Source organism: Mauremys mutica, chromosome 14 (assembly GCF_020497125.1).
Source record: "Mauremys mutica isolate MM-2020 ecotype Southern chromosome 14, ASM2049712v1, whole genome shotgun sequence".
NCBI lineage: Eukaryota > Metazoa > Chordata > Testudines > Geoemydidae > Mauremys > Mauremys mutica.
This window is the reverse complement of record NC_059085.1, coordinates 28,534,937-28,558,024: the sequence shown is the minus strand read 5'-3', so window position 1 is coordinate 28,558,024 and position 23,088 is coordinate 28,534,937. Positions and strand designations below refer to the sequence as shown.

General features: G+C 42.0%; 2 protein-coding genes across 7 annotated transcripts in view; one reads left to right on the top strand and one right to left on the bottom strand.

Moving 5' to 3' along the window:
* LSM14A (LSM14A mRNA processing body assembly factor) overlaps positions 1-843 on the bottom strand; it is a 33,434-nt gene extending 32,591 nt beyond the window's left edge. For 2 of the 4 annotated variants that reach the window (XM_044987329.1, XM_044987331.1), the window contains exon 1: positions 456-833. In XM_044987329.1, coding sequence (XP_044843264.1) covers positions 456-576 — 121 coding nt within the window. In that variant the 5' untranslated portion in view covers positions 577-833. Of the gene's footprint in view, positions 1-455 lie in introns of all 4 variants that reach the window. The other 2 variants (XM_044987332.1, XM_044987330.1) reach the window with 2 other exon arrangements.
* A 3,019-nt stretch (positions 844-3,862) lies between these two features.
* Positions 3,863-23,088, top strand: part of LOC123349356 (transcription initiation factor TFIID subunit 4-like) — a 202,600-nt gene continuing 183,374 nt past the window's right edge. For 2 of the 3 annotated variants that reach the window (XM_044987324.1, XM_044987323.1), the window contains exons 1-2: positions 4,830-6,234; positions 10,073-10,245. In XM_044987324.1, the coding sequence (XP_044843259.1) occupies positions 4,932-6,234; positions 10,073-10,245 (1,476 nt within the window). In that variant the 5' untranslated portion in view covers positions 4,830-4,931. Of the gene's footprint in view, positions 4,037-4,829; positions 6,235-10,072; positions 10,246-23,088 lie in introns of those variants that run through there. The other variant, XM_044987325.1, reaches the window with a different exon arrangement.

Sequence of the window (23,088 nt, the reverse complement as noted above, 5' to 3'; positions counted from 1 at the left end):
GTCGAGTTCCTGCACCACCATTGCCATAGCCCCTCGCCCAGTCCCAACGCCACAGTGAAATTATTGGTCCCAGTGGCCCCACAGCGCATCTCCCTTTCTCTGCTTCCCCCATAGCCTCGGTCCGGGCCAGCTCTACAGAGAGCAGGATCCCTGACTGCCCCCCAACTCCTACCTCCGCACCCTCCGCCACTGGGGGCGCTGCACCGGCAGGGAACGAGGCTGCAGCGCCCCCCACGTCCCTGCTCCACTTCCCTCGGCGGCCCCTCACCTCTGGCCAGATCCACTGTGGAGTCCCGGTCCTTTCACAGTGTAAAGCGGGCCGCCGCTCCGCGCTCCAATCCCTCGTTAGCCAGCGCCACGGTGGAGCTCTGAGTGGCTCGTCTCCCCCCACCCGTAGCGGGCCGGGACTCCCGAGGCCGCGGCCCTCCGCTCGCCACCCCCCCCGAGCCCCTTACCCTTGGCCAGCGCCACGGTGGAGTTCTCGGTGTCGATGGTGTACAGGATCCCTTCATAGCGGATCTCGGCCTTGGAGATGAGGCTGATCTTGCTGCCGATGTAGGGCGTCCCCCCGCTCATGGCGCCGGCTCCCCGGACAGGGACCCCCTTGCCGAGCACTCCTGAGGCCGGACACGGGCGGCTAAGCGAACCCCCTACAGGCCGAGCGGGCACTCCACTGCTCTGAGTTTAGGCGCGAGCGCGTGTTGACTGGCCAGCGACCGCTCCCCCCACGCAGGCCCCTCAGCACAACCCCCGTCGAAGGCAGTCTGAAGCTGCCAACATGGCCGCCGCCTTCATCTTCCCTCAGAGCCGCCCCCTCTCCGTCCCAGGCCGCGAAATGGATGCCGGGAACAGCGCGATCTCGCGATAGCCGCGGCCTCACAGGTGCGGGGGGTGGGAGAAGCTCGGGGGTGGGAGAAGAGGGGCTGAAAGTGGAGTAGAGAGGAAGCGCTTTATGGAGAGGTGTAATGAACAGATTGTGCTTATGAAGTGTGGAGTCCGCCATGCATTAGACTATAAATACACCTTTTTGTGCACACATCGCATGTGTCCTACTGCACAGGCTGCATCGCACTTTGTTTGAGCGGCCTTGGATGACATCATCTGCAATTTCATTTCACTTGCATCACTCCTGAGCGTTTGTCTAACACGCTGGAGGCGTCACGCGTTGGCTTTTAGCCCATGGGAAAAAACAACAGCAGCATGTGAGATACTTTGGCTTTGCTGAGAGACAAGCCACCGGCCACGAAATGCCACTCTCTCACACATACATCTTAATAAGCAATCGCCATTTAGGCCCCAGGCCTACAGTTAATATTCATGCTGGAATTCTGCGTAGGCACCTGGGTGGGGCTAAATGGTTCATTTCAGGACTAGGGCCTTGGTTCTTTCACATACCATGTGTTAAACCTGAACAAGTTAAAAGAAAACACCAACCAGTTTGTTCAACAGCATGAACATTTTAAAGTACTTTTCCATGTTTACAAACTTTGAAATGTATTTGAAAATAAAGTTTACAGTGACAGGAATAACTATTACATAAAACAAGTCCAACATATACACAAATCATATGTGCTTTGTTGCAAGTCTGTCTTAGATGTCTGGCTAATTTTATGAAGTGCAGATCTAAGGACCAATCCTGTAAATGCTTATGCACATGCTTAATTTTACATATGTGAATAAGTACTTTGACATCAATGTGACTGCTCATGTGACTAAAATTAAGAATGTACATAAATGTTTGTAGGTTTAGTCCCAAACATGGGCCTACATTTTGTACAATAAGATGTAGCTTACATGTACGTATTTTATTATATTGTCATTAAAAGGATAAAGTGGATCAGTTAAAGCTCAGTGGTTTGAGCACTAGCCTGCTAAATCCAGGGTTATGAGTTCAGCCTTCAAGTGGGCCACTTAGGGATCTGGGGCAAAATTAGTACTTGGTCCTGCTAGTGAAGGAAGGGGACTGGACTCTATGACCTTTCAGGATCCCTTCCAGCAATATGAGATATAAATGGAGGCAGAAAATCTAAATGTTTTACAGATTACCCACTCACACATATACTGTAAACCTTTAATTAAAACTGGTTCCTTTTTAAGCTCTAAAAATTCATAGCATAAATTGTGATTTGCAACCCTTTGTATAGACACTTCTTTAAGAATGGCTTATTTTGGTTTAGTTTAACGCAATTTCTAAGGGGTTGTCTACACACTGTTTTTGTAATGCTTTAACTATATTGGTTTAGATGCAGATTAAGTTAGTGGTACAAACCCTTAGTTTGGATGCAGTTATACCGATATAAACATGCTTTTAGTAGTATAGATTATTCTACATGTTAAGTTATACCAGTATAAGCATCTTAATAATGGAATAACTGTATGCACACATTGTGTTGTACTGATTTAAATACAGTGATATGAAATCATGTCCCTAAGTGAAATAATTCAGTATAAAAACTGTGGTTAAACCAGGCCTAATTGATTTAACTATACTGAAACAAGCCTGGTTTAAACTGAAATAAGAGTGTCCACAAGAGCCTTTTGCACCAGTTTAATTAAATCCATTTAAAATCACACCTTTAGTTAAACAAAAGTAAGAAAACAGATGGTGCCTTAGGTCTTATCTACATGTATTTCTCTTACCTGCTGTTAATTAGTTTATTAATTTACCATTCACCCATGACATATGTTTGTTTCCCCCCAACACATTTATCAGTTCTCTTTACTCACTTCATCAATTCTCTCTCATGAAAATGCCAGTTTTCTCCCTAGCACCATCAAATCCTCCTGTTATTAGCAGTAGCTACCTCAGCATCTCTCCCAGTTGGGCCTCTTCTCCTCACTGCTTCACTTATAGTATTATGGTGTTATGAGCTACAGCACGGTTTGACATTTTCCCATTAGTGCTGCTCAAATATTTGTCCTCTATGGAAAGGATAAATATTCCCATTCCTATGCTTGGGAAGTGGACTGCCTCACCCAGACAAGAACTCTTCCCAGATTAAAAAATGTCTATATAAAATATTAATTGCATTATTTTTTCCTTGTGAAGAAAAGGCTAATACCTGCCTCCTTCCAACATAAACTGTTGCAAAATACCTCACCTCCTTCCAACACACACACACACATGCCTCCTATGAACTTTTTGATAAAGGCCTTGATCCTGCAAACACCCATGAACGTGCGTAAAGTCAGTGGGACTGCTAGGCTGGCAATTGAACTTTGGCTGGCTTCACAAGATCTATCAGAGTAGGGCTCACCTTATATATCAACTTGGTGTGAATTGGAAAACAAGGATGTTCCCATTCCCAAAGAAAAATCTTTCTTAAAAAAATAAAATTGAAAGTTTGTTTGAAATTAGTACAAAACACAAAAGGAATGGTCAGTCTGGTAGGGAAGAGTCCTGGTCCCATTAAGGAGGAAATTGTGTATTCTTATTTGGGCCTTACAAAAAGGGGGGATTTCTGTACTCCCTCAAAAGAGAAAAATTAGAGCTTTTGGATCTAACCTCAGTTACTCTGTTCCTTGACTTGGGGCAGAAATGGAGGGAGAGGAAAGGTGGCTTTCCTGGTGCATTCCTGACTCCCTCTGTTCTGAGGCCATTGAGGGGACCTGCTTTAGAGCTATTACTTCTTAAGGCCCCTTTTGAAATAGCTGTACTGTAGTGTGGTCCAGACATACCCTCCCTTTGTATCCCTGACATGTCCCCCATCCATATGGGCTGGGAACATGGCTTGAGTAGAACTATTAGGTCAGTTCTATGATGGCTACAAAGGCCTCCTGAACAAGGGGGACCTCAGGCAGCCATGTCTTCCCCATTTGAAGCCCCTTTATGTGGTCAGAGTGGTGTAATGGTAAGGGGTTGTACTGTAACCTAGAATCAGGCTCTCTCTTTTTCCTCTTTGAAAGTCTGCTGTTTACACCAGTGGAGAGGCAGAATACATCCTGTGAGCCCTACAATGGAATTTCTTATGTTTATAAACAATAACATATGACTTGTTCTCTAGGTATTCTATTAATACCTAGAAAAAACAGTTGGGTAAGAATTTTTTTCTAACAGTAGTAGAGTGCATACTAAAGTACTGAATTTGCCAGTTGGGGATCACTGCATAATCAGCCTAATTAAAAAAGGGATGTCAAACTCATTCTGTGAAGAAGGCTGAATTCTATTTTTAATGAGGGCTTGTGGGCTAGGGTATATATTTAGGACTCTATGCTATCCTCAAACCACAGCAGAACTCCCTCTAACATGGGGGAAGGTTTAAATAAATGTTAGGGTTGAATACTGGCCTTTAAGTAGTAAACTACACTTAACTACAAAAGTTAACTACACTTTAGATTATCACTCTTTATTTTGTTAAAGTTAAAATATATTTCTGTGATGACTGCTATTTTTACCTTCTTTTCCTATCCTCCTTGCTCTCTTCCTCCCTGACACACCTCCTGATTCCCCCCACATAGGTTTCATTCCCTGTTCCCAATTTCATCTGTTACAGCCATAAACAATTAATTTGTTAACATTGACAGTTAAAGTATAATTATTATATAATTTAAATTATTTAAAATCTATTGTAGTAACATCTAGGGGCCTCAACCAAACTGGTCCCCATTGTGCTTGGATCGATATAGCAAAAATGGGTCCCTGACACAACAGTCTTACATTCCAAAAGACAAGACATAACAGGTGGATGAGAAACTCCCAGTGACCCACAGGAGAACCGAAGAGGCAGGCAGTAAGTGAGAGCGAGCGGAGCCCCACGCTGCAGCACAAAGCGACCTGCGCGCCCCTGCCTGCTTGTCCTCCCTCCCTCCCTACCTCAGCCAGGCTCGGCCACTCTGAGCGGGAGGAGACCGACCCCTCCCAGAATGCCTCGCGCGCGGCGGAAGCCGGGCGCGCCTGTGAGCTGAGCGGCCGGCTCCCAGCTCGGCGCAAGATGGCGGCGAGCGCCTCGGACCCCCTGGAAGAGATGCTGCTCTTCTCCGAAGAGGTGGACGAGAAGGCGGTCAGCGACCTGGTGGGCTCCCTGGAATCACAGCTGGCCGGCGGGCGGGGCTCCGCCGAAGGGCCCCCCCCTAACAACAGCCCCCCGTCCCACCAGCAGCAAGAGCACCAGGGGAGCCTGGTGGAGGGCGGCAGCCCAGTCCAGCAGCAAGGGCATCCTGCTCCTCCTCATTTCCCCGGTGCAGGGGAGGCAGCCAGGTGTCCAAGTGCCGTGGGCAGCCCACCTCCAGCTCAGGGGGCACCCCCAGCCTTGTCCCCGCCAGCGGCGGCGGCCGGGAGGGCAGCGAGTGTAAACAGTAGTAGCATGCAGCAATCACATGGAGCAGCTCCTTGCAGCAGCAACCCGAGTGTACCTGCTGCCCCTGCCCCGCTGCAATCCGCTGCCCCACCTCCGCCTGTTGGCGCCCCAACCCAGCCTGTCAACAACCACGTGGATGCCAATGCCGCTGCTGGCAGTGGTGCCCGGGAAGTGGAGAGCCCCAGACCTGGGTGTAGTCCTCCGGCAGCAGCCGCTGGTGCGGTGGACAGTGTGTTGCTGCTTAACTCCGAGGCCGCCACTGCTGGAGGGTCGCCCGAGGCTGCCGGTGCTGTCACTCCAGTAGCAGCAGCCGCAGCAAGTCGGGAACTTGCAAAGGCGGTAATGCTGGGTAGTACAGCTGCTGCTGCTCCTCCTGCTCTCTCTCTTCTCCAGGGACCTGCGCTGCATACTGTTCCTCCCGCGGCACACAGTGGGAATGGCACTTCCTCCAGCGGTCCTGTGGTTGTCACTCACAGTCTAAAGGCTGGTTGTGCCCCAGCAGCAATAACACAAGTTGTCAACCATCAGAATCCGGCTGTCAGCCACAGCAAACCAGACTCCTCCACAGCACAGACTAAACTTCTCACACACAATCCTGCAGTAAATGCACTCAGTAACTCTACCAGTTCTGTTCCTACAATGAACCTTGTCACCCATCCAGCCCAAAATTCAGTAGCCAACTGTGCCCCTGTAGTGTCCAGCCCGATCACTCTCACTGCTATTTCTAAACCCACAGTTAATATTATAGGGCCACCTGGCTCTGCTGTTGGTGTAGCCAAATCAGCCACTGCTGTACCTGTCGTCTCTGCAGTCCCCCAGTCGTTGTCACCCAGACCTGCAGTTTGCACTGCTCAGAGAATAGTTGCACCACAATTGATTGTTAGACCGCCTCAGCAGACTACAATCCAGTTGCCTCCAGGTTTTACTATACCACCTGGTAAGTGGAAATTACAGGCTTGTTAATCTCTGCTAACCCGTTTTCCTCATTGTGATTTTTCAAAATTGTGGCTGTACTACAATTCAAGTACAGAACTATCAAATAAATGCGTGGTACACCAGTAATCACATACTTTTAAAATGAATTCTGTTCTAATAAACACATTGACATTACTAAAAATATTGTTTAATCAATTTAAAATTTGTGGTGGCTAATTTAAAAAAAATGTTATGGTTGTTGGGGAGAATTATTTGCTTTGTTAAAGGAAAATGTTAATCATGGTAAGTTATTTAAAAACTGCAGTAAAATAAAACAGAACACTTTATTTAAGAAGTTGCTGATTTATAGATAGGTGTCCTATCTAGTTGTAGATCTAAATTTTGTTAAATTTGCTTTACTATTGTTGATGCTGGGAAAAGTTCACCCCATTCAAGCAGTGTCTGTCCTGATGTGGCTAATTGAATAATCTAATGTAATGCTTTCAATCTCAACACATATATTGTGCTGTTCACCATAGTATCTGGGCCTCTTCCCACATCAGCAAGAGTCATCTCTAATTCCAAAGTAACAATTTCACCTCACTCCCTTTGCTCATAATGATGATCTCTTATTTAGTCTTGTTGATACTCAAAAATAGTAGTAGTATCTGGCTTTGTTTTCTAAAAATACTAGTTTAGTAAGGTTGATCATAACCAAAACATTAGCCATATATCCTCATGCCAACAATTCCTGATTTAAATGGCTATTTTACTGTCGGTCTAAAATTTTGAAGGGTGTCCAATGTTTTGTCATGCTTGGGTACTAGTGGTGCAAATAGTGCACAAGTTGTCGCCTCTGAAATTTGGTGATTTATTCAAATGAAGTTTAATTGTTTTTCTTATGCAAATAAAGAATCTTCATCCATTAATACATTGTATGATCTGAAATTGTTTTTCTTGTCTCAGAATTCTTTAAAGTGTTTGACATCAGTTAAGTAAATGAAATTTATAGACTGGTATGCTTGCTGTGTGTGATTAAAGATTTGTCTTTAGTGCAGTGTTTTAAATAGTTGTGAAGTTGACCACAGCTATGAAACTCCTGACATATTTTTGTAGAATGCTACTGCATAGATCAGGCAAATTCTTATGACTTTATGAAGATCTAATTTAACTTGGAACAGATATCAAGCTGCTTTTAGAAAGTGAAATTATGTAGATAATATATTAAAACACTTCGCTATTGTTTCCTATACTAAGGCATGCATGTCATAACTTACCATCAATTTCAGAAGCTGAATGCTATCATTGCTTTGTTCTACTGTTTGATTGTTAAACAGAAGAGGAAAATGATTCTCTTGAAAACATTTTATAGATTTTAGAAAATATTGTTGAAAGAAGTTAGTAGCATGCAAACTTATAAGTGTTTTTGCTCTATAGAACTACTTTCTAGTAAATCAATTCAAGTTACTTACATTTGAATATAAAAGTCAAACATGCAAGTGTTCTCAGGGGATAAGATGGAGAGAAAATGAAAATATCTATAGTTCGACTGCAAAAGTAATGGACAGCTCTTTACTGATTTTAAAATAGTGCAGTTTTCATAGAGGAAACTCGTGTTTAAAGCTGAAACTTTAAAAAATATTCTTTTTTGAGTAGATTTTAAATTATATCACAAGCTCAGCTTCCTGTTTACCTAGCTGGCAGAAAAGCTGAATAATAGCTCATAATATTAGAGGCTTCAGATGTGCATATGTTTTTTTAAACATAGATCAAACTAAATATAACAATGTCCTGCCCCTGAATTAATTACATTCATTTTAAAAAGCAATTTGTCTCATATGAACATTTATACTCTCATAGCAGTAAATATGTCTACAACTTGAATAACAAACTTAATCATGCATCACAGTTACTTTAACTGTCTCATTCAAATATAGCCTATTGAAAAATAAGTCTTACAACAGCAAAACAAAAATTCCTATGGAACAAATAGATTGTGATTTTTGGGAAGTGCCCATAGGTCCATGTCCTTTAATTAAACTCTGTGAAGTACATTGTATGATCAGGCTGTTAGGTGTAAACTTTCAGAAAAATTTGCATGGATCTGTGCATACTGTTGTGGTGGCTGAATGAACAAATGTCTAATTACATGTCTTAACTGGTCATTTGCATGTACAGTTACCACAACTGTTCAGTTAAATACGGTAATGGTGTTTTCAAATTAGTTGTGCATTTTATACAGTGGTGCTGTGGGAAAGACCTCACAACAAATAGGGAAAATCGAATATAGAGAAATTAATTGTAGAAATAGTTTTATCAAATATGCAAAATAATTAAAAATAATCTTTTCAGTTTGCTTTTTTCATTATAGTAAGTATACGTGGTGTTCTAACAATACTAGGCAAAATAAGTTAAGTGGAAGTCAGATTAAGTTGACGGTGTCCCTTTAAATGGATGATTTTGTTATATTTTAGTAGTAAATATCACAAGAGAACACTCAGTTGTTGTTCTTCACCTGCTTTTGTAGTTTAGTCTGTATCTTCCTCTTTGAACTTCCCTACTTGGTGGTATGAAGTGTAGGGACCAGTCACAGCCCAGCTACTTCAGATCTGCTTCTCAGTTAATTTCCATCTTATGTAGGGAAGATTAGCAAGTGTTTTCTAGATGTCTCCCCATAAGGTTAATCCACATAAAGAGAAACTACAGTACTTAAAAGAATTGTACTTGAGCTCAGAGTTTATATGTGTAATCAGATAAATACACGGCTATTAAATCATGTGATGCACCCATGTCACATTTCTTAAAAAACTGTAATCCCTAACTATGCTTTTAATTTTACTCATACATTGAGTATGCACGAAGCAGTTTTGGCTCTGATTTGTTCTTATGAGTTATATAGTTTAATTTTTAACTCATGAAAATTAAATGTTTCAAACTACTTGCAATTGCATATTATATTAAGTTGTTAATTGAACTAGAACATTAAATTTTATTTGTTTACAAACATAGCAAAAAGGGTTATTTTCAAAATGAAAATGAGCTCATCTGGTGTGCAAAATAAGTGAATTTTTGTTTATCATCCTGTTTTATTTATTTATTGCAATCTAGGAACAATTATGGTTAACAGTGTTAAGTTAAAAATTAACAGACCAATAAACTGAAAATGCAGCCTGTGCATTAGGTTTTGGCCTAGGATATAGGCGCTGCACTTGCAAACACTTATGCACACACTTAACTTCGTGCATTCATTGAGACTTTATCTTCCGTGGGACTACTTGTGGGACATACATTTAAGCCGAATGTAAGTCTTTGCAGGACTGGGGGCCTTAGTTTATAAAAATAAAAGCGGACAGCAGAGGAGGTTCAGCAGTGGACAAAGGCAAGTGAGGTGATGGGAGAGGGACAGAAGAGGTGAAGTCTGGTTTAAATTCCCAGGACTGGAGCTGGCCACAGTGCAGGGCTAAGACAAATGAGGCATCTGTGGGACTCTGTATTGGCACAAGTGTCTGTGCCAGTAGATCCCATTGCTGGATCAGGATTTAAGAATTAAATGCAACTCCCTCCCACCCCCGATGCTCTGTTACTGTCTCTAATTACACCTCTAAATTTTGTCACCTTCTTATATAGTCAGATAACCAATTGTTACGTTTGTACTGTTCAAGTGTAACCAAAATTGTTAAAGCTGTATTTTAAATTTTTTTTCTGCTGATAGTAACTACTTTCCCTTATGAAATATCTGATTTTATACTGTAAAAAGCATGTCAGGAATGATGTATGGTGAATGAAGAAGGGAAAATGTTAAGCTACTGCATGTCAGTTCTATTCAAAGTACTTATTATTATTTTGATCATTTTCATTAGGTATGGTCTTGGTCCGCACAGAAGCTGGACAGCTTGTAATGGTGCCTCAGCAGGTTCTGGCCCAGGCTCAAGTGCAAGCTCAAGTACAAACACAAGGGCAAGGTCCTGCCAGCATCTCACCCAGGCTTTCAGTGCCCACAAGTGGTCCAGTTTTTCGTTTAACAACAACCCAGGTACATTTTTTCATGCTTGTGATTATCATTTTTCTGTATGATCTACCGTTTTTCTATCTCACACATTATAAAGCTGGGCTTCTTTGCAAAATTCTTCACATAAACCATTTTTGGACTGAAAACAAATTACAGAGGAGGGAAATATTGTACCTCACCTTTAGCCAAAGTATGGGTTAGTTCCAGGAGTCCAGGAAATTTCTCTATATGTCTACATTTCAGGAGTCCCATATTATAGCTTCTGTTAAGGCCACTTTGGGCTGTGAGTCCAACAGACCTCATAAAATAAGCAGGATCAAGCTTGGTCAGAACTTATTTGGAGATCTCTGAGGAAATCATACATGCTGCTGATTCAATAGGTGACTCTCTTCCTTCTGAGTCAGTATTGATCTAAATCCCCAACATGGTGCTTGGGGGCACTGTCTTGTTAAGATTAATTTTTCAAATAAAATGAACAACAGGTGTCCCGCCTTCTTGTAGTCATTAAATGTTATACATTATTCAAGAGTAAGGGTGGTGATTTGCCTGTTGCGTTAAGATTTCAAGTTGGGTGATTGCGTTTTGTGACCTGAATTTCTCTATTAAATTAAGCTGGCTACGTTATCCTTTCCTGCCCCATAATATTCATCCGACGAAGTGGGTATTCACCCACGAAAGCTCATGCTCCAAAACGTCTGTTAGTCTATAAGGTGCCACAAGACTCTTTGCTGCTTTTACAGATCCAGACTAACACGGCTACCCCTCTGATACTCCATAATATTCTGTAGAGTTTGATGTTAAAAAGTTACTGTATTTCCACACACAGGTACTAAGATTGATATTAAGTTTCTGATGAGTTTATAAAGTGCTTTGTGATCCTTCTAGCTAAAAACCCCAAAACCTATATTAATGCAAGTACTTATCATTTAACTAAGTGATGGTACTTCAGGGAGGTTATTCAGCTTTAGCTACTTTGGACTATAAAATTAGAGATCAATATTTCTGAGCATTGTTATTGCACAGCTGAGCCCTAGTAATGCTCATCTGATTTGTTCGGGCAGAGTTAAGATTGCTTTGGTAAGTACTTATGAGTACTATGACTATGAGTAACTGTGAGCTGCTGTGCTAATGCACTGGCGCCCCCTTTGGTCAGAATTAACTTGGTCCGGGAAGGCAGTCAATCACGGCCTCTTAACTGATTCTCTATGATAGTCCTATTCTGGGATATGCAGGGTGTTAGTTTCAGTCCTGCTGAGGTGTACGGGTTTCCCTTGTACTTGGTAGGGTCAGCTGATCCTGGTCCTCAGGGGGTCTCAAAACCCCTTTTGTTCTTAAGTGTCTGTTGTGGGATTGGTAGGGAAACCCAGGCCCACCCACTCCACTGGGTTCCAGCTCTGGCCCTTAAACAAGACAGACCAAATAAGGCCTCCACAACAACTCCTGCTGTGCCCTGAGTGCCTTTCTATCTCCCTTGGTTCTGTAGGCTTCTCCAGCCTGTACATCAGTGGTACCCAAACTTTTCCTATCGTGCCCCCCCCCACCACCAGTAATGGAATCTATCCGTGTCCCCCCCCCCCTCCATTGCTGCAGAGGAGCTTGGGCTGAAGATGGAACTGGGGGCGGAACTGGGGATGTGGCAGGAGCTGGGTCTAGAGGTGGAGCTGGCCTGGGGCTGGAGAGGGAATGAGGGCAGAGCTGGGCTAGAGATGGAGTGGAGCTGGGGCTGGGGCCGGGCTGGAAGCAGAGCAGAGCTGGGTGGCACTCCCTCCCACCCCCTGTGTGGGCTGGCCTGGGTCCCGCTGCATGTCCCCCCAAGGTTTCTTCTATGCCCTTCTCGGGAGACATGTCCCACAGTATTGGGACTACTGCCATACGTCTAGTCATCCCTTTTCTTGAGTGTCGTCTCTGGGCAGCTTCTCACCAGCTTGCTGGCAGGACTTTCGTTCTCCAGCCTGCTTGCTCCTTTAGCATCCGACATTATAAGATTGTATATTTAGATGTATCCTATATAAAGTTAGAGAGAAAATGGTTTACCTTTAATTCACCACTCATGGGAGCACAGCTTTTGAACACAATACTACAGAAAAGATATTAACAATCAGAGGGAGTTGAGAAAAGATAAAAACTTGTAAGGAATTGTTAAGAGGGCTGAGGGTGTCTAATATGACCGTTTGAGGAGATGATCATGAGCATGATGATGACAAGCCTGTTAAAGAGTAGTCTTCGAAATTATGTGGCATGCTGGAGGTGGAAGGTTGGAAAAAGTCATTAAGAAAAAATAGATTCTGTGGCTTTGTGGGAGGCTTCTCTGAAACAGGCCTAAGCACAGTGTTGCCACGCTGCTTTGCATTTTGTGTAGATAGGATGTAGTTCTGTGTATTGAAGAGGCACATAATCATTAGTGCAGCGGATCTCAAACTATTCCAGACAGACTATGGAAGCGGCGCGGGCCAAGGGATGTGCTGGCTGCTGCTTCCCGCAGCCCCCATTGGCCTGGAGTGGCGAACCGCGGCCAGTGGGAGCTGCGATTGGCCGAACCTGTGGATGCTGCAGATAAACAAACCATCCCAGCCTGCCAGTGGCTTTCCCTGATGGGCCGCGTGCCAAAGGTTGCCGATCCCTGTCCTAGAAGTTGTTGTGATTTCAACATTTTACAGTGGCAGTACTGGAACAATAGGATTGTTGCGAGTCAGGGATTCATGTGCATTGACACAACAGTATGGTATCTGCCTAGACCATCATACTGGTCTGTTTCATGAGCACCACATTTGTTTACTCTTATTAATTAATAAAGGCAATGAAATGATTAAAGCAAAGTCTTTGGGAGGCTTGAATTTAATTATTCTGGAAATAGGCGATACATTTTTCTCTTCTGCTGCCAGTTACTTTTATTTGTATATATTTGGTTCAGAAAATGTGTTTTAAAACATTTGACTAGAACCATATTTTTTAAAGCCAGAAAACCGTGAATCCCTTAAATAATAAAGGCTTTACCACATAAGAACTACACTTGTATTTGATTCTTATAGAAGACTTATTTCCTGAAGCTGTTGAACTCATTGCCTTTTTGGAGGAAATGTTTAATGACAAATATTGTGCTAAGCTTTTAGAAATGGCTGCATCTTCAGGTGTGTTTTTTTTGGTTTTGTTTTTCATTTGAATAATGATGATTGATCAAGGAGAGGAATTTAATTCAAGAAGTACAGCCAATAATGTATACTGAAAACAAAATTGTCTTCCAGCAATTCTATAATTGACAGGTTTTTTTTCCTGTTCCAGAATACAGTTCTGACTTGTCAGAGAGCTGGAGCCTGACAGGGCAGGGTCATTGACCCAAATTTGGGGTCATATGAGCAAGGGGTTGAAGAGAGAAAAGCTCTGAAACAAAAAGCCCTATTCAAAAAATTTCCAGGTGTGTTTTTTGTGCCGATCTAGAGAGCAAAGTATTGATGTGATGTAGGTCAAAATGGTTTCAATCTGTAGAATTTTACCCAGGGTAGTGCATGGCACCCACTAAATCTTTGGGGATTCAAGTTGAGAATGATATTTAAGAACATTTGTAGATGTGTAGTTTAGATTGATTACTGTGCACGTGTATCAGTAAAGAAACAGTGAGAGAGTTTCTAGGCAGCCACTTTATGCTTGCTTGTATAGTTCAAGGTTTTGTGCCAACACCGTTGCCCAGGTGAAAACCCGACTACTGAATTTTGTAGTCCGAACCTTTGTATACCCCTAAAAGTTTTAATAGCTCAGGGTGCTTAAACCAAGTTGTCTCTAATATAACATGTATTTATTTTATGGTGCGATTTACTGTGAATACAATAGAATAGCCAGCATTTGGTCTAACCAAAATTTTTGTTATACTGGATGGGGAGGAGCCGGAGACAGAAGACTGTGTGTGTGTGCGCGCGTGTATGCATGCATGCATGGGGAGGAGGGGAAGGTGGCAGTGGCAGCAAGCCTTGGATTGGTTATTTGGAAAAAACTATATTTTACTAGCCCCTGGGGGATTGTTGGGGCAAGTGGGTATTTCCTGATCCCAGGGCAGATGAATGTAGTGTTTCCAAAATGCATGGCCTGGAGGTTTGGAACTGGACTGCTGAGGGAAAAAATGTGTGTGCTGCCAAGGTTGCTACTGGATTCTGCGTGATTCCTGGATCACAAGGTTGAAGATGTTCGTGAGAGAGCAAGGAAGTACACCATGACATGGGGATTGCTGACTACAGGCTGATTTGGGTGGAGAGAGGTGGCCTGCGTTGGCATCATATTTTGCCCTTTCGGCAGCGTCTAACTGGTGGCTTAAGGTCCGGTTGTGTTCTTCCAGGCACTGTGGTGATTCACTTGCATTAATATGATCTGGGCCTTATTCCTGGTGTGTACACCTCATAAATGTATGAGAGCAGATTTGGACTGCATCACAGATTTGTGCCCAAGAGCTATAATAATTTTCTCTGATTTCTCTGAGCATCTGAATAATTGCTACAGGAGCAATATAAAGGTTATTAATAACGTTTGGAAAAACATTAATCAGGAAATTAGAGGGTTAATCACTGACCAGACTATACATACTGTACGTCATAGAAACGTTAGAAGCTCTGACGCCTCAGTTTCCTGGAGATGGGATGCATCTATTGCAGGGATCGGCAACCTTTCAGAAGTGGTGTGCCGAGTCTTCATTCACTCTAATTTAAGGTTTTGCGTGCCAGTAATACATTTTAACGCTTTTAGAAGGTCTCTTTCTATAAGTCTGTAATACATAACTAAACTATTGTTGTATGTAAAGTAAATAAGGTTTTCAAAATGTTTAAGAAGCTTCATTTAAAATTAAATTAAAATTCAGAGCCCCCCGGACCGATGGCCAGGACCCGGGCAGTGTGAGTGTCACTGAAAATCAGCTTGTGTGCTGCCTTCAGCACCCGTGCCATAGGTTGCCTACCCCTGATCTATTGGATGGGGGCTAGAGGATCTTTCTCTCAAACATAAAACTCAGTATTTTGAACAGAAATCCTGTCTGTGATTTCTCTTGCTGGCCCCTCCACGACCTCCATCCTCCAACCATTCTGAAACATGACCAGGAATACCCCTTCGTTCTAACATAGTTGATCTTTGCTTCAGGCACTGCATGTGAGTTGGGTTATAGGAGGGGGAAGTAAGGACAATAGAAACATTTGTATACCAGGGAGTGGAGACTGTAGGGGTAGGCATTCCCTGCTTGGGGTGGGGTCTGGGTACAGTAGTGGGGAGGAGGCCAGGTTGGAGGTGGAAACACAGTGAATGGGTTAGGGGCATGGCTGGAGAGGTGTGCCAAAGCAGGGCTTGTGGGGCACAGCTGTGTGTGCATATGGGGAGGGGCGGTGTGTGTTTGTCTGACTCAATATGCCAGTTGTGGGACATGAGATATACAACTACCTAAATGACTACCAGCTCCTACCAACAACATACCTTTTCTGATTAAAAACACAAGGAAATTGAGTAGCAAAAAACTACATTAATGCAGATTTAAGGTTGCTTGGTGGTATTTCATAACTTCCAAGAATGTTGAGCTTAACAAAACTCAAACATCTGAAAACCAGAAAATGCACAGTTAAGGTTGCCCATGCAAACCTAACTCTGCTCTCTTTCAGCAATGTCCCAGTATGCTCTATGAACATTTATACCTTTATTCAGCCAGCTCCACAGCTGCTGCTGAAATATACAAGCATTTCACTCCTTTCACAGCCCATTCCTCACCCCGCAGGATTCCACCTAACATTGTTAAAGGACGAAGAGGAGGAAAAAATGGTTGCCCTTGCCACCTTCCCGCTTTCCTCTTCAAGCAATGCCTCATTATGCACATACTCACACTGGCCCAGAAGATTCAGGAGATTCCAGGCCCTGGTGTACACTCATACACTTAGCGAAAGCCCCAGAAAAAAATACCACACATACACAAGTTAAGATTCTCTTCAGAGACTTTTACAACTCGCTTACACTTACTCATAGGATACCATCTCTAGCTGCACTTTCACTTAAACATCATTAAAGCATGACAGTCCTCTCATATTCCACTTTACTGCTGATAGTATCCTTTATAACAAAAGCCCTATGCCCTGCTATTGACATCACCTACACAATTCTGCATAGAAGAGGTGCATACTGGATCCTGTAGGTACATATGCAACTTTTCCCTTTGCTCACACATGAGAAGGTGGAAAATATAGATCTCATGTCACAATCATAGCTCTGTCGCACCCATCAAAGTAATCTGCAGATCTCACAAACACATCTCTACCCCTTAACCACTGCCTCCATCATTCAGTAGAGCTACACCTGACACCAGCTACACTCACTTTACCTGGAGTTCTTGCAGATAATAAATGGTTAGACCAGGGGTTGGCAACCTTTCAGATGCGGTGTGCCGAGTCTTCATTTATTCACTCTAATTTATGGTTTCGGGTGCCGGTAATACATTTTAATGTTTTTTAGAAGGTCTCTCTCTATAAGTCTATATATTATATAACTAAACTAGTGTTGTATTGTAAAATAAACAAGGTTTTCAAAATGTTTAAGAAGCTTCATTTAAAATGAAATTAAAATGTTGATCTTATGCTGCCGGCCCGCTCAGCTCACTGCTGGTCTGGGGCTCTGTTCACCTAGGCCGGCAGCGGGCTGAGCGAGGCCTGTGGCTGGGACCCCAGCTGGCAAGGGTCCGTCAGCCAGAACTCAAGACCAGCAGCAGGCTGTGCGGGGCCAGGACCCAGAGGGCTGGGGGCAGAGGGCTGGAGTCAGGGCTGGGGGCTGGGTATGTGGGGGGGGGTGTAGGTGTCAGGGCAGAGGGGGGGCTGGGTATGGGTGGAGGTGCCACAGTCAGGGCTAGGGTTGTGGGTGTGGCGGGGGGTGGGGGAGATGAAGGAGTCAAGCAGAGGGCTGGGTGTGTATGAGAGAGGTACAGGGCTCAGGGCAGGGGCCTGAGGGGTGTGCAGGGCTCAGGGCAGAGGGTGTGGTGTATGTGTGGGGGTCAGGGCTCAGGAGAGATAGCTAGGAACCATTTCCTGGTTTTCAGAAGTTAGTTTTGCTCAATTCAGTGTTCTGCAAAGGGGTGACATACCACCAGGCAACCTTAACTCTGTGTTAATGTAGGTTTTGCTATTGAATAAAAGCACAGCATTGGCTAACATGAATGTTTCAGAGAAAAAATATCTTCACACTGTACAAGGGAAATTGTCCTATAATTGTACCACGCTACAACAATGTTTGAAAATTGCTATCCGGCACAGTTAGGGGTATCATTTGAGGTCTGCCATAATCTCAAAATGCCTTTGAATGTGTAGGAAGATGAAGAATAACAACGCAAGAACAGCCATACTGCGTCAGACCAAAGGATTAGTGCCAGATGCTTCAGAGGGAATGGACAGAACAGAGCAATTATTGAGGGATCCATCCCCTGTCATCCAGTCCCAGAATTAAGGTTGCACAGGCAACCATAAATCTGGCATTTCGTAAAATGTGAGTGCTTGACTTTGCAACCTAAATAACTTTTTAACATTTTTGTATGTAATAAAGAATAGGCCATGCCACAGAAACGTGAAATATTATTTGACTCACTTGTCAGTTTTGTGGATGGAAGGAATGCAGTAAACATAATACAGCAATATTTTAATACTGCTTTTAGAACAGTCTTGCATGAAATTCTCACCAAAGTTAGACAAATGCCTTTTGAAAAGAATACTTGGGCATCTGTTAGCCTTGGATTCCCTTCTTGGTTCTTCCATTGATGTGTGACCTTGTGCTAGACAGTTAACATCTCTCTGCCTCAGTATTCCCATTTTACACAATGGTAAAAATACCTACCTTTATAGGTGGAGTGAGTGACTGTGGGGAAGAGAAGTGGAGTGGAGGACTATACACTCTCTATACACTCTCTGTAGCACTGTAATCTGTGCCTGTGTTTCCTAGCAGAAGTCTGGAAAACTGCTCCAGGAGGAGCTATACTGTCAGCAAGAGAGGATCAACAGAGCAACAGTAACCCTTGTAGGATGGCATCCATCTCTGGGTCAATTTAGTGCCAAGCTAGGAAAGACCATGGAGGACAAGAATAAATTACAGAAGGATGTGCAGCATATAAATAAATGAGTGCAAATCAGTACAATAACATTTAATTAAAATAAAATTCAGAATCTCAAGATTGCCGAATGCTATATAGAAAGCTGTGATTCAGAGAAAGATGCATACAATGTGTTTACATTGAAACTGTAGTCATCTTGTGAACATAAGTTGCCACTAATTTTTTTAACTGAAATAAAGTATTGAAATAAGTAAATCTTGAATAGGTGCAGTTACATTTCTAATCTTTCCTCATGGGTAAATTCTAAGATTTTATTGCATTGCTGAAACATTTCATATATTAGATAGTTTTTCTTTCATTAAACAATTATTGTAGTTTAATATAATTTTAATTTAAATCTGATGTTAAGATTATGGAAAAAATAATTATTTTATATTAATTGCAGTTTTTAGCACACTTATAGTAACATATTACAGGGAAATTTAACATTTTTCTGAACATGAACATAGATTGTTGTATGTTCCAGTCACTAGGGGGAGTCTGTCTTCTCTTTTCTTGATTATATTTCTGTGCTCCTATAAGTGTGTCTCTCTTACTGGATCCTTATGGAAATTTATTGTTGTTTTGTGGACCTTATCTGCATCATGGAGGCGATGCCCTTTGGGGAGAATGACTTCTGATCTGATTGTAATAACAGTGCTTTGTGCCTTATTTATATTCTTGGTTCAGAAAAAGCCCTTTAATTAAATTGGAAAAGCATTTGGCATATTTAAAATAAATACCTTGTCATAACAGCTGTACAATATTTTACTCTCTTTATTCCATGTTTCTGTATGCATTTGATGTAATTCTGCCTATCCTCTGTGACTGAGCATTATGATATTTGGTTATTTTAACAGTGTTTTATATTATGGAATTTTCAAATCCTGTAGGTTGTAGTTTTGATATATAATTTGTATAAAGTGAGAAAGCACAATCTATACATTCCATGAAGTTTTAGTTTCATTACTGCTCCATTTTGAAATCATAGATGTCATTTATGGGAAAATAAACCAAGAGTATTGATATTTTATTTACCAAGTAAATTACTTGAATTATTATAATCTTCAAAGAGTCTTTAAAAGTATGTTATGCCTACTGCTTTTCAGCCTTTGAAATAACATTGGAGAAAGCAGCACTGTACTTGGTTTTGAAGTATTATACTTGTGAAATTTTAAAAAGTAGGTAGGTGTTGCCATCTAGTTTTTCACAGATAGCTTTCTTTTGTCTGTTTACATTTTCAGTTTATGTAGTTCTGAATGCTTTAAGCCAAATTTCCTGCTCTTTGTGTGTGTTTCTTATTAGTCAGACTGCTGCTACATGCATAAATAAAAAGTCAAAAATAATGGTACTTTCAGTAATCTGAAACTGGTGATAAAATTACAGTTCCAATGTATACCAGTGAAATAGAAATGTGAGTTGTAGATTAAAAAAAAAAATCTAATATGCAATGTTAGCCCAGATTTTATAGATGCTTTATCCATATACGTAATCTCTTTAAATGCAAACATACCTTAATGTTAATGTTGTGTTTAATAAACTGCCTTCGTATCAGTGAAACTTAACATAGAACTAAAACTGTCAGCAAGGATCTGAAGAGTCTTCGCTGTTAATTCTTTATGATGTTTGCCCTGCATGTGACCGTGTTGATCAGGTTTTCTGTGGGACTATTTGGTCATCATTGATCAGCCTGATGCTTTTCCGGAGTTGGTTAAATCTTATTTCAGTCATCACTTTTGAGAATTAAATTTCTGATAGCCTTAATGTACTTTCAGATAATACTAGGTGCCATGTAGTCAAATGTTAATGTGTTCATACCTTCTCTTTTCAGAGCATTTTGAATTGTTATGGCTTATCTTTACAGACGAGCACTCCCAATCCTATAATTTAGTTTCAGGAAGAGTTAACATAACCTATATCCAGTGTTTTTCCACAGTGAGTAACTAGATCTCTTTTTCAAGTTGTCTCTCTTCATATATGTTATTTAAAGAAATATTTGTCCATGTTAATAGGTCCCAAAATATACCTATTTTAAAGTGTCACTTACCTTCTGTTCTCTCCAACAATTAAAAAAAATATTCCTAGAGTATTTGGATATGCTTGGGAGAAGGGAATTTAGCCTTGTTTGAATGCTGAAAGGTAAGCTGCCAGCATGTGAGGAGATATTAGCACTAGATGTGTAGGTGGGAGACCAATAGATATGGTGGAAGAGGGTTGACTGTGCTTTTTTTCTGTGAGGTCTAGGCTAGAGTTGACCATCTTTCCACCTTTTGTTCACCTTGGATATATAATTCTTCTATAAGAAAAATTTAACCACTGGTACATGCTACTATTTATGTACTGGGAATATTCTTACATAGCAATTTAAACGTACATAGGATATTACACACACACAAACTACATTAAAATAACATTCTTAAGGTTCCAAATAAAAAGTTAAGAAATGCTAGAATTAAGGTTTCTTGTGTAACCTTAATTAAATCCCCTTGTGCATATGTGTTATGATAGTCTTTAGTTATGTGATCACTTACTGTTTTTTCCATAAGACCCCAACCTCATTCAGTACACTGGAGGGATTGTGCTCACTTAATGAGCAGTTCAATATTCATTGTTCAGTATGTGAAACCAGGTTGTATTTATAGCACACTATATAAACTGTGCTCTGAAGACAGAGTTACTAATTTCCTCAGGGTTTTCTGTGGTACACAATGCTATAGTATCTGAATGCTTCACAAACAGTAATGAATTGATTTTCACAACACCTCTGTGAATTGAAGGTGGTGGTATTATCCCCATTTTACAGATGGTGAACTGAGGCACAGCGAGATTCAGATCATTATCCATTAATTTTAGATGCGCAATTTGAGACACTCTGGACCTGATTTTTCTTAGTAATTAGCATTATGTAGCACTTTATATTTTCACAGCACAACTCCCATTGAGTTCAATTGCAGCTGTGATCACTCTGCACATCTGCAGATGTAACCATAGGGTCTCAAGTCAGGCACTCGTAAAATGAGGAACATACAGTTAGTGACCAATTGTGAAGAAATTGGGTTAAGTCAGTGGTTCTCAACCGGCAGCCCACACGCTGCTTGTGGTCCAATCAGCACACAGTTGTGGCCCACGTGACATCTTCAGGGCCATACAGGTTGTATATATATTGTTATGGATGCGGCCCACAGAGAGCCCACAATGGTAAATAGGTTCAGAACCACTGGGTTAAATTACTTTACTAGTATCACAAAAGAAACTCTCTAGTAGAGGCAAGGATAGAATTCAGTTCTCCAGGGCAACATTCAACTGTCTTTAACTATGAACCCGTCCTTTCTCTTCCTGCAGTCCCCTGTCTCATTCACTACTACACGTTGCCACTTCTGCAACAAATGAAGCAAGGGTCCCTCAGACAAATGTCTCCTTCACTATACAACCCCAGAGCATCCCCAGAGCAGATTTATCTGGCACTGATGAGGCAGGGGTCCTAAGGCAAGAAAAACAGTATGAGATCATATAATTACAGACTGTTTTATAGTGTATATGCACAAAGGGTTCAAATTAAGGATGCACAGACAATCTTAATTCTGTCATTTCCTAACTTGAGTGTGTGACTTTGCACCTTTAGTAAAGTTCTTTTAACATAGTTATTTTTATGTAATTTCCTAGGTTTTTCAAAAAAACAAACTGAAAGACATTTCATCATGTAGCGTCATATCTATACCCACATGATTCATCAGCAGGATTGGAACCTTTAGACTTCCATCCCAGACCACTTAACCAATAGAGTCTCGTAGGATATTTTCCTTTGTTTGAGGGGGATGAGACACTTTACCAGTGGGTTTCAAAGATATTTGCTGACATCAGAGGAGTGGTGAGACTCAGAGGTCTTGGGTTCCATTCTAGGCTCTAGAGGGGAACGCGGGAACTTCTGCCATCCCCCTGTGTCCTGTTCCAGTCCTGTGGATCAGACTCAGCCCAGACTGTCTCCTCATGCTTCTTCTGATCCCAGGTCCAGTTTCCCTCTATGTTCACTTATAGTCCCAGTTTTCCCCTCCTCACCCGCCTGCCTGTAGTCCCAGTCTCACCCACCAGTGCTCCTTGTCCCATTCTGCTCCCCACTGCCCCCTCCTTACCCCCTCACCCCCAGTCCAGCTCTTCTCCCCTCTGCATAAAAATAAGGGAGTATCCTGAGCCCAGCAAGTGGGGCTTTTGAGAACACAGGGGAGAGAGTCTCTGCTTTCATTTCTAGGGCCCTGCCCCAGCTTGGCCCACAGAAGCACAGTTGCAGAGAAAGTCCTGCTCAGCCCCCTGCAGCCCCAGACTGGAGTATGGCTCATTGTAGACAGAACCTGCAGAGATTTTAAAGTTGCAAAGATCTAGCAAATCTTTACTAAGCATGTGCAGTTTTTTGAGGCTTATACTTTGACTAGATTTGAGTGGATTTTAATGGGAATAACAAAAAGCGCACTTTTACACAAAAGGCACTCTCCAGCAATATTTCAAGTCCCTGCTCTAAAGTGTGGGTGTGCTAGCCTATCTTAAAAGAAAATCAGATTTTTTTATTATTGGCAAAACCATTAATTTTTTACTAACTTTGTTCTTGAAAACAGGTGACCTATTTGGGCTGAAAAAATGTTTTTTTAAATCAGCTTGAGGTAGATGTGCATCATGTAACATTTCGGTCCAAATGGTTAAAGTTTGGTGAAGTTATAAGCATCTGAAAATAAGGACTAAGAATGGGAGGTAATATAATAATAGGTGGTGCTACCAACCACACCATCAATTTC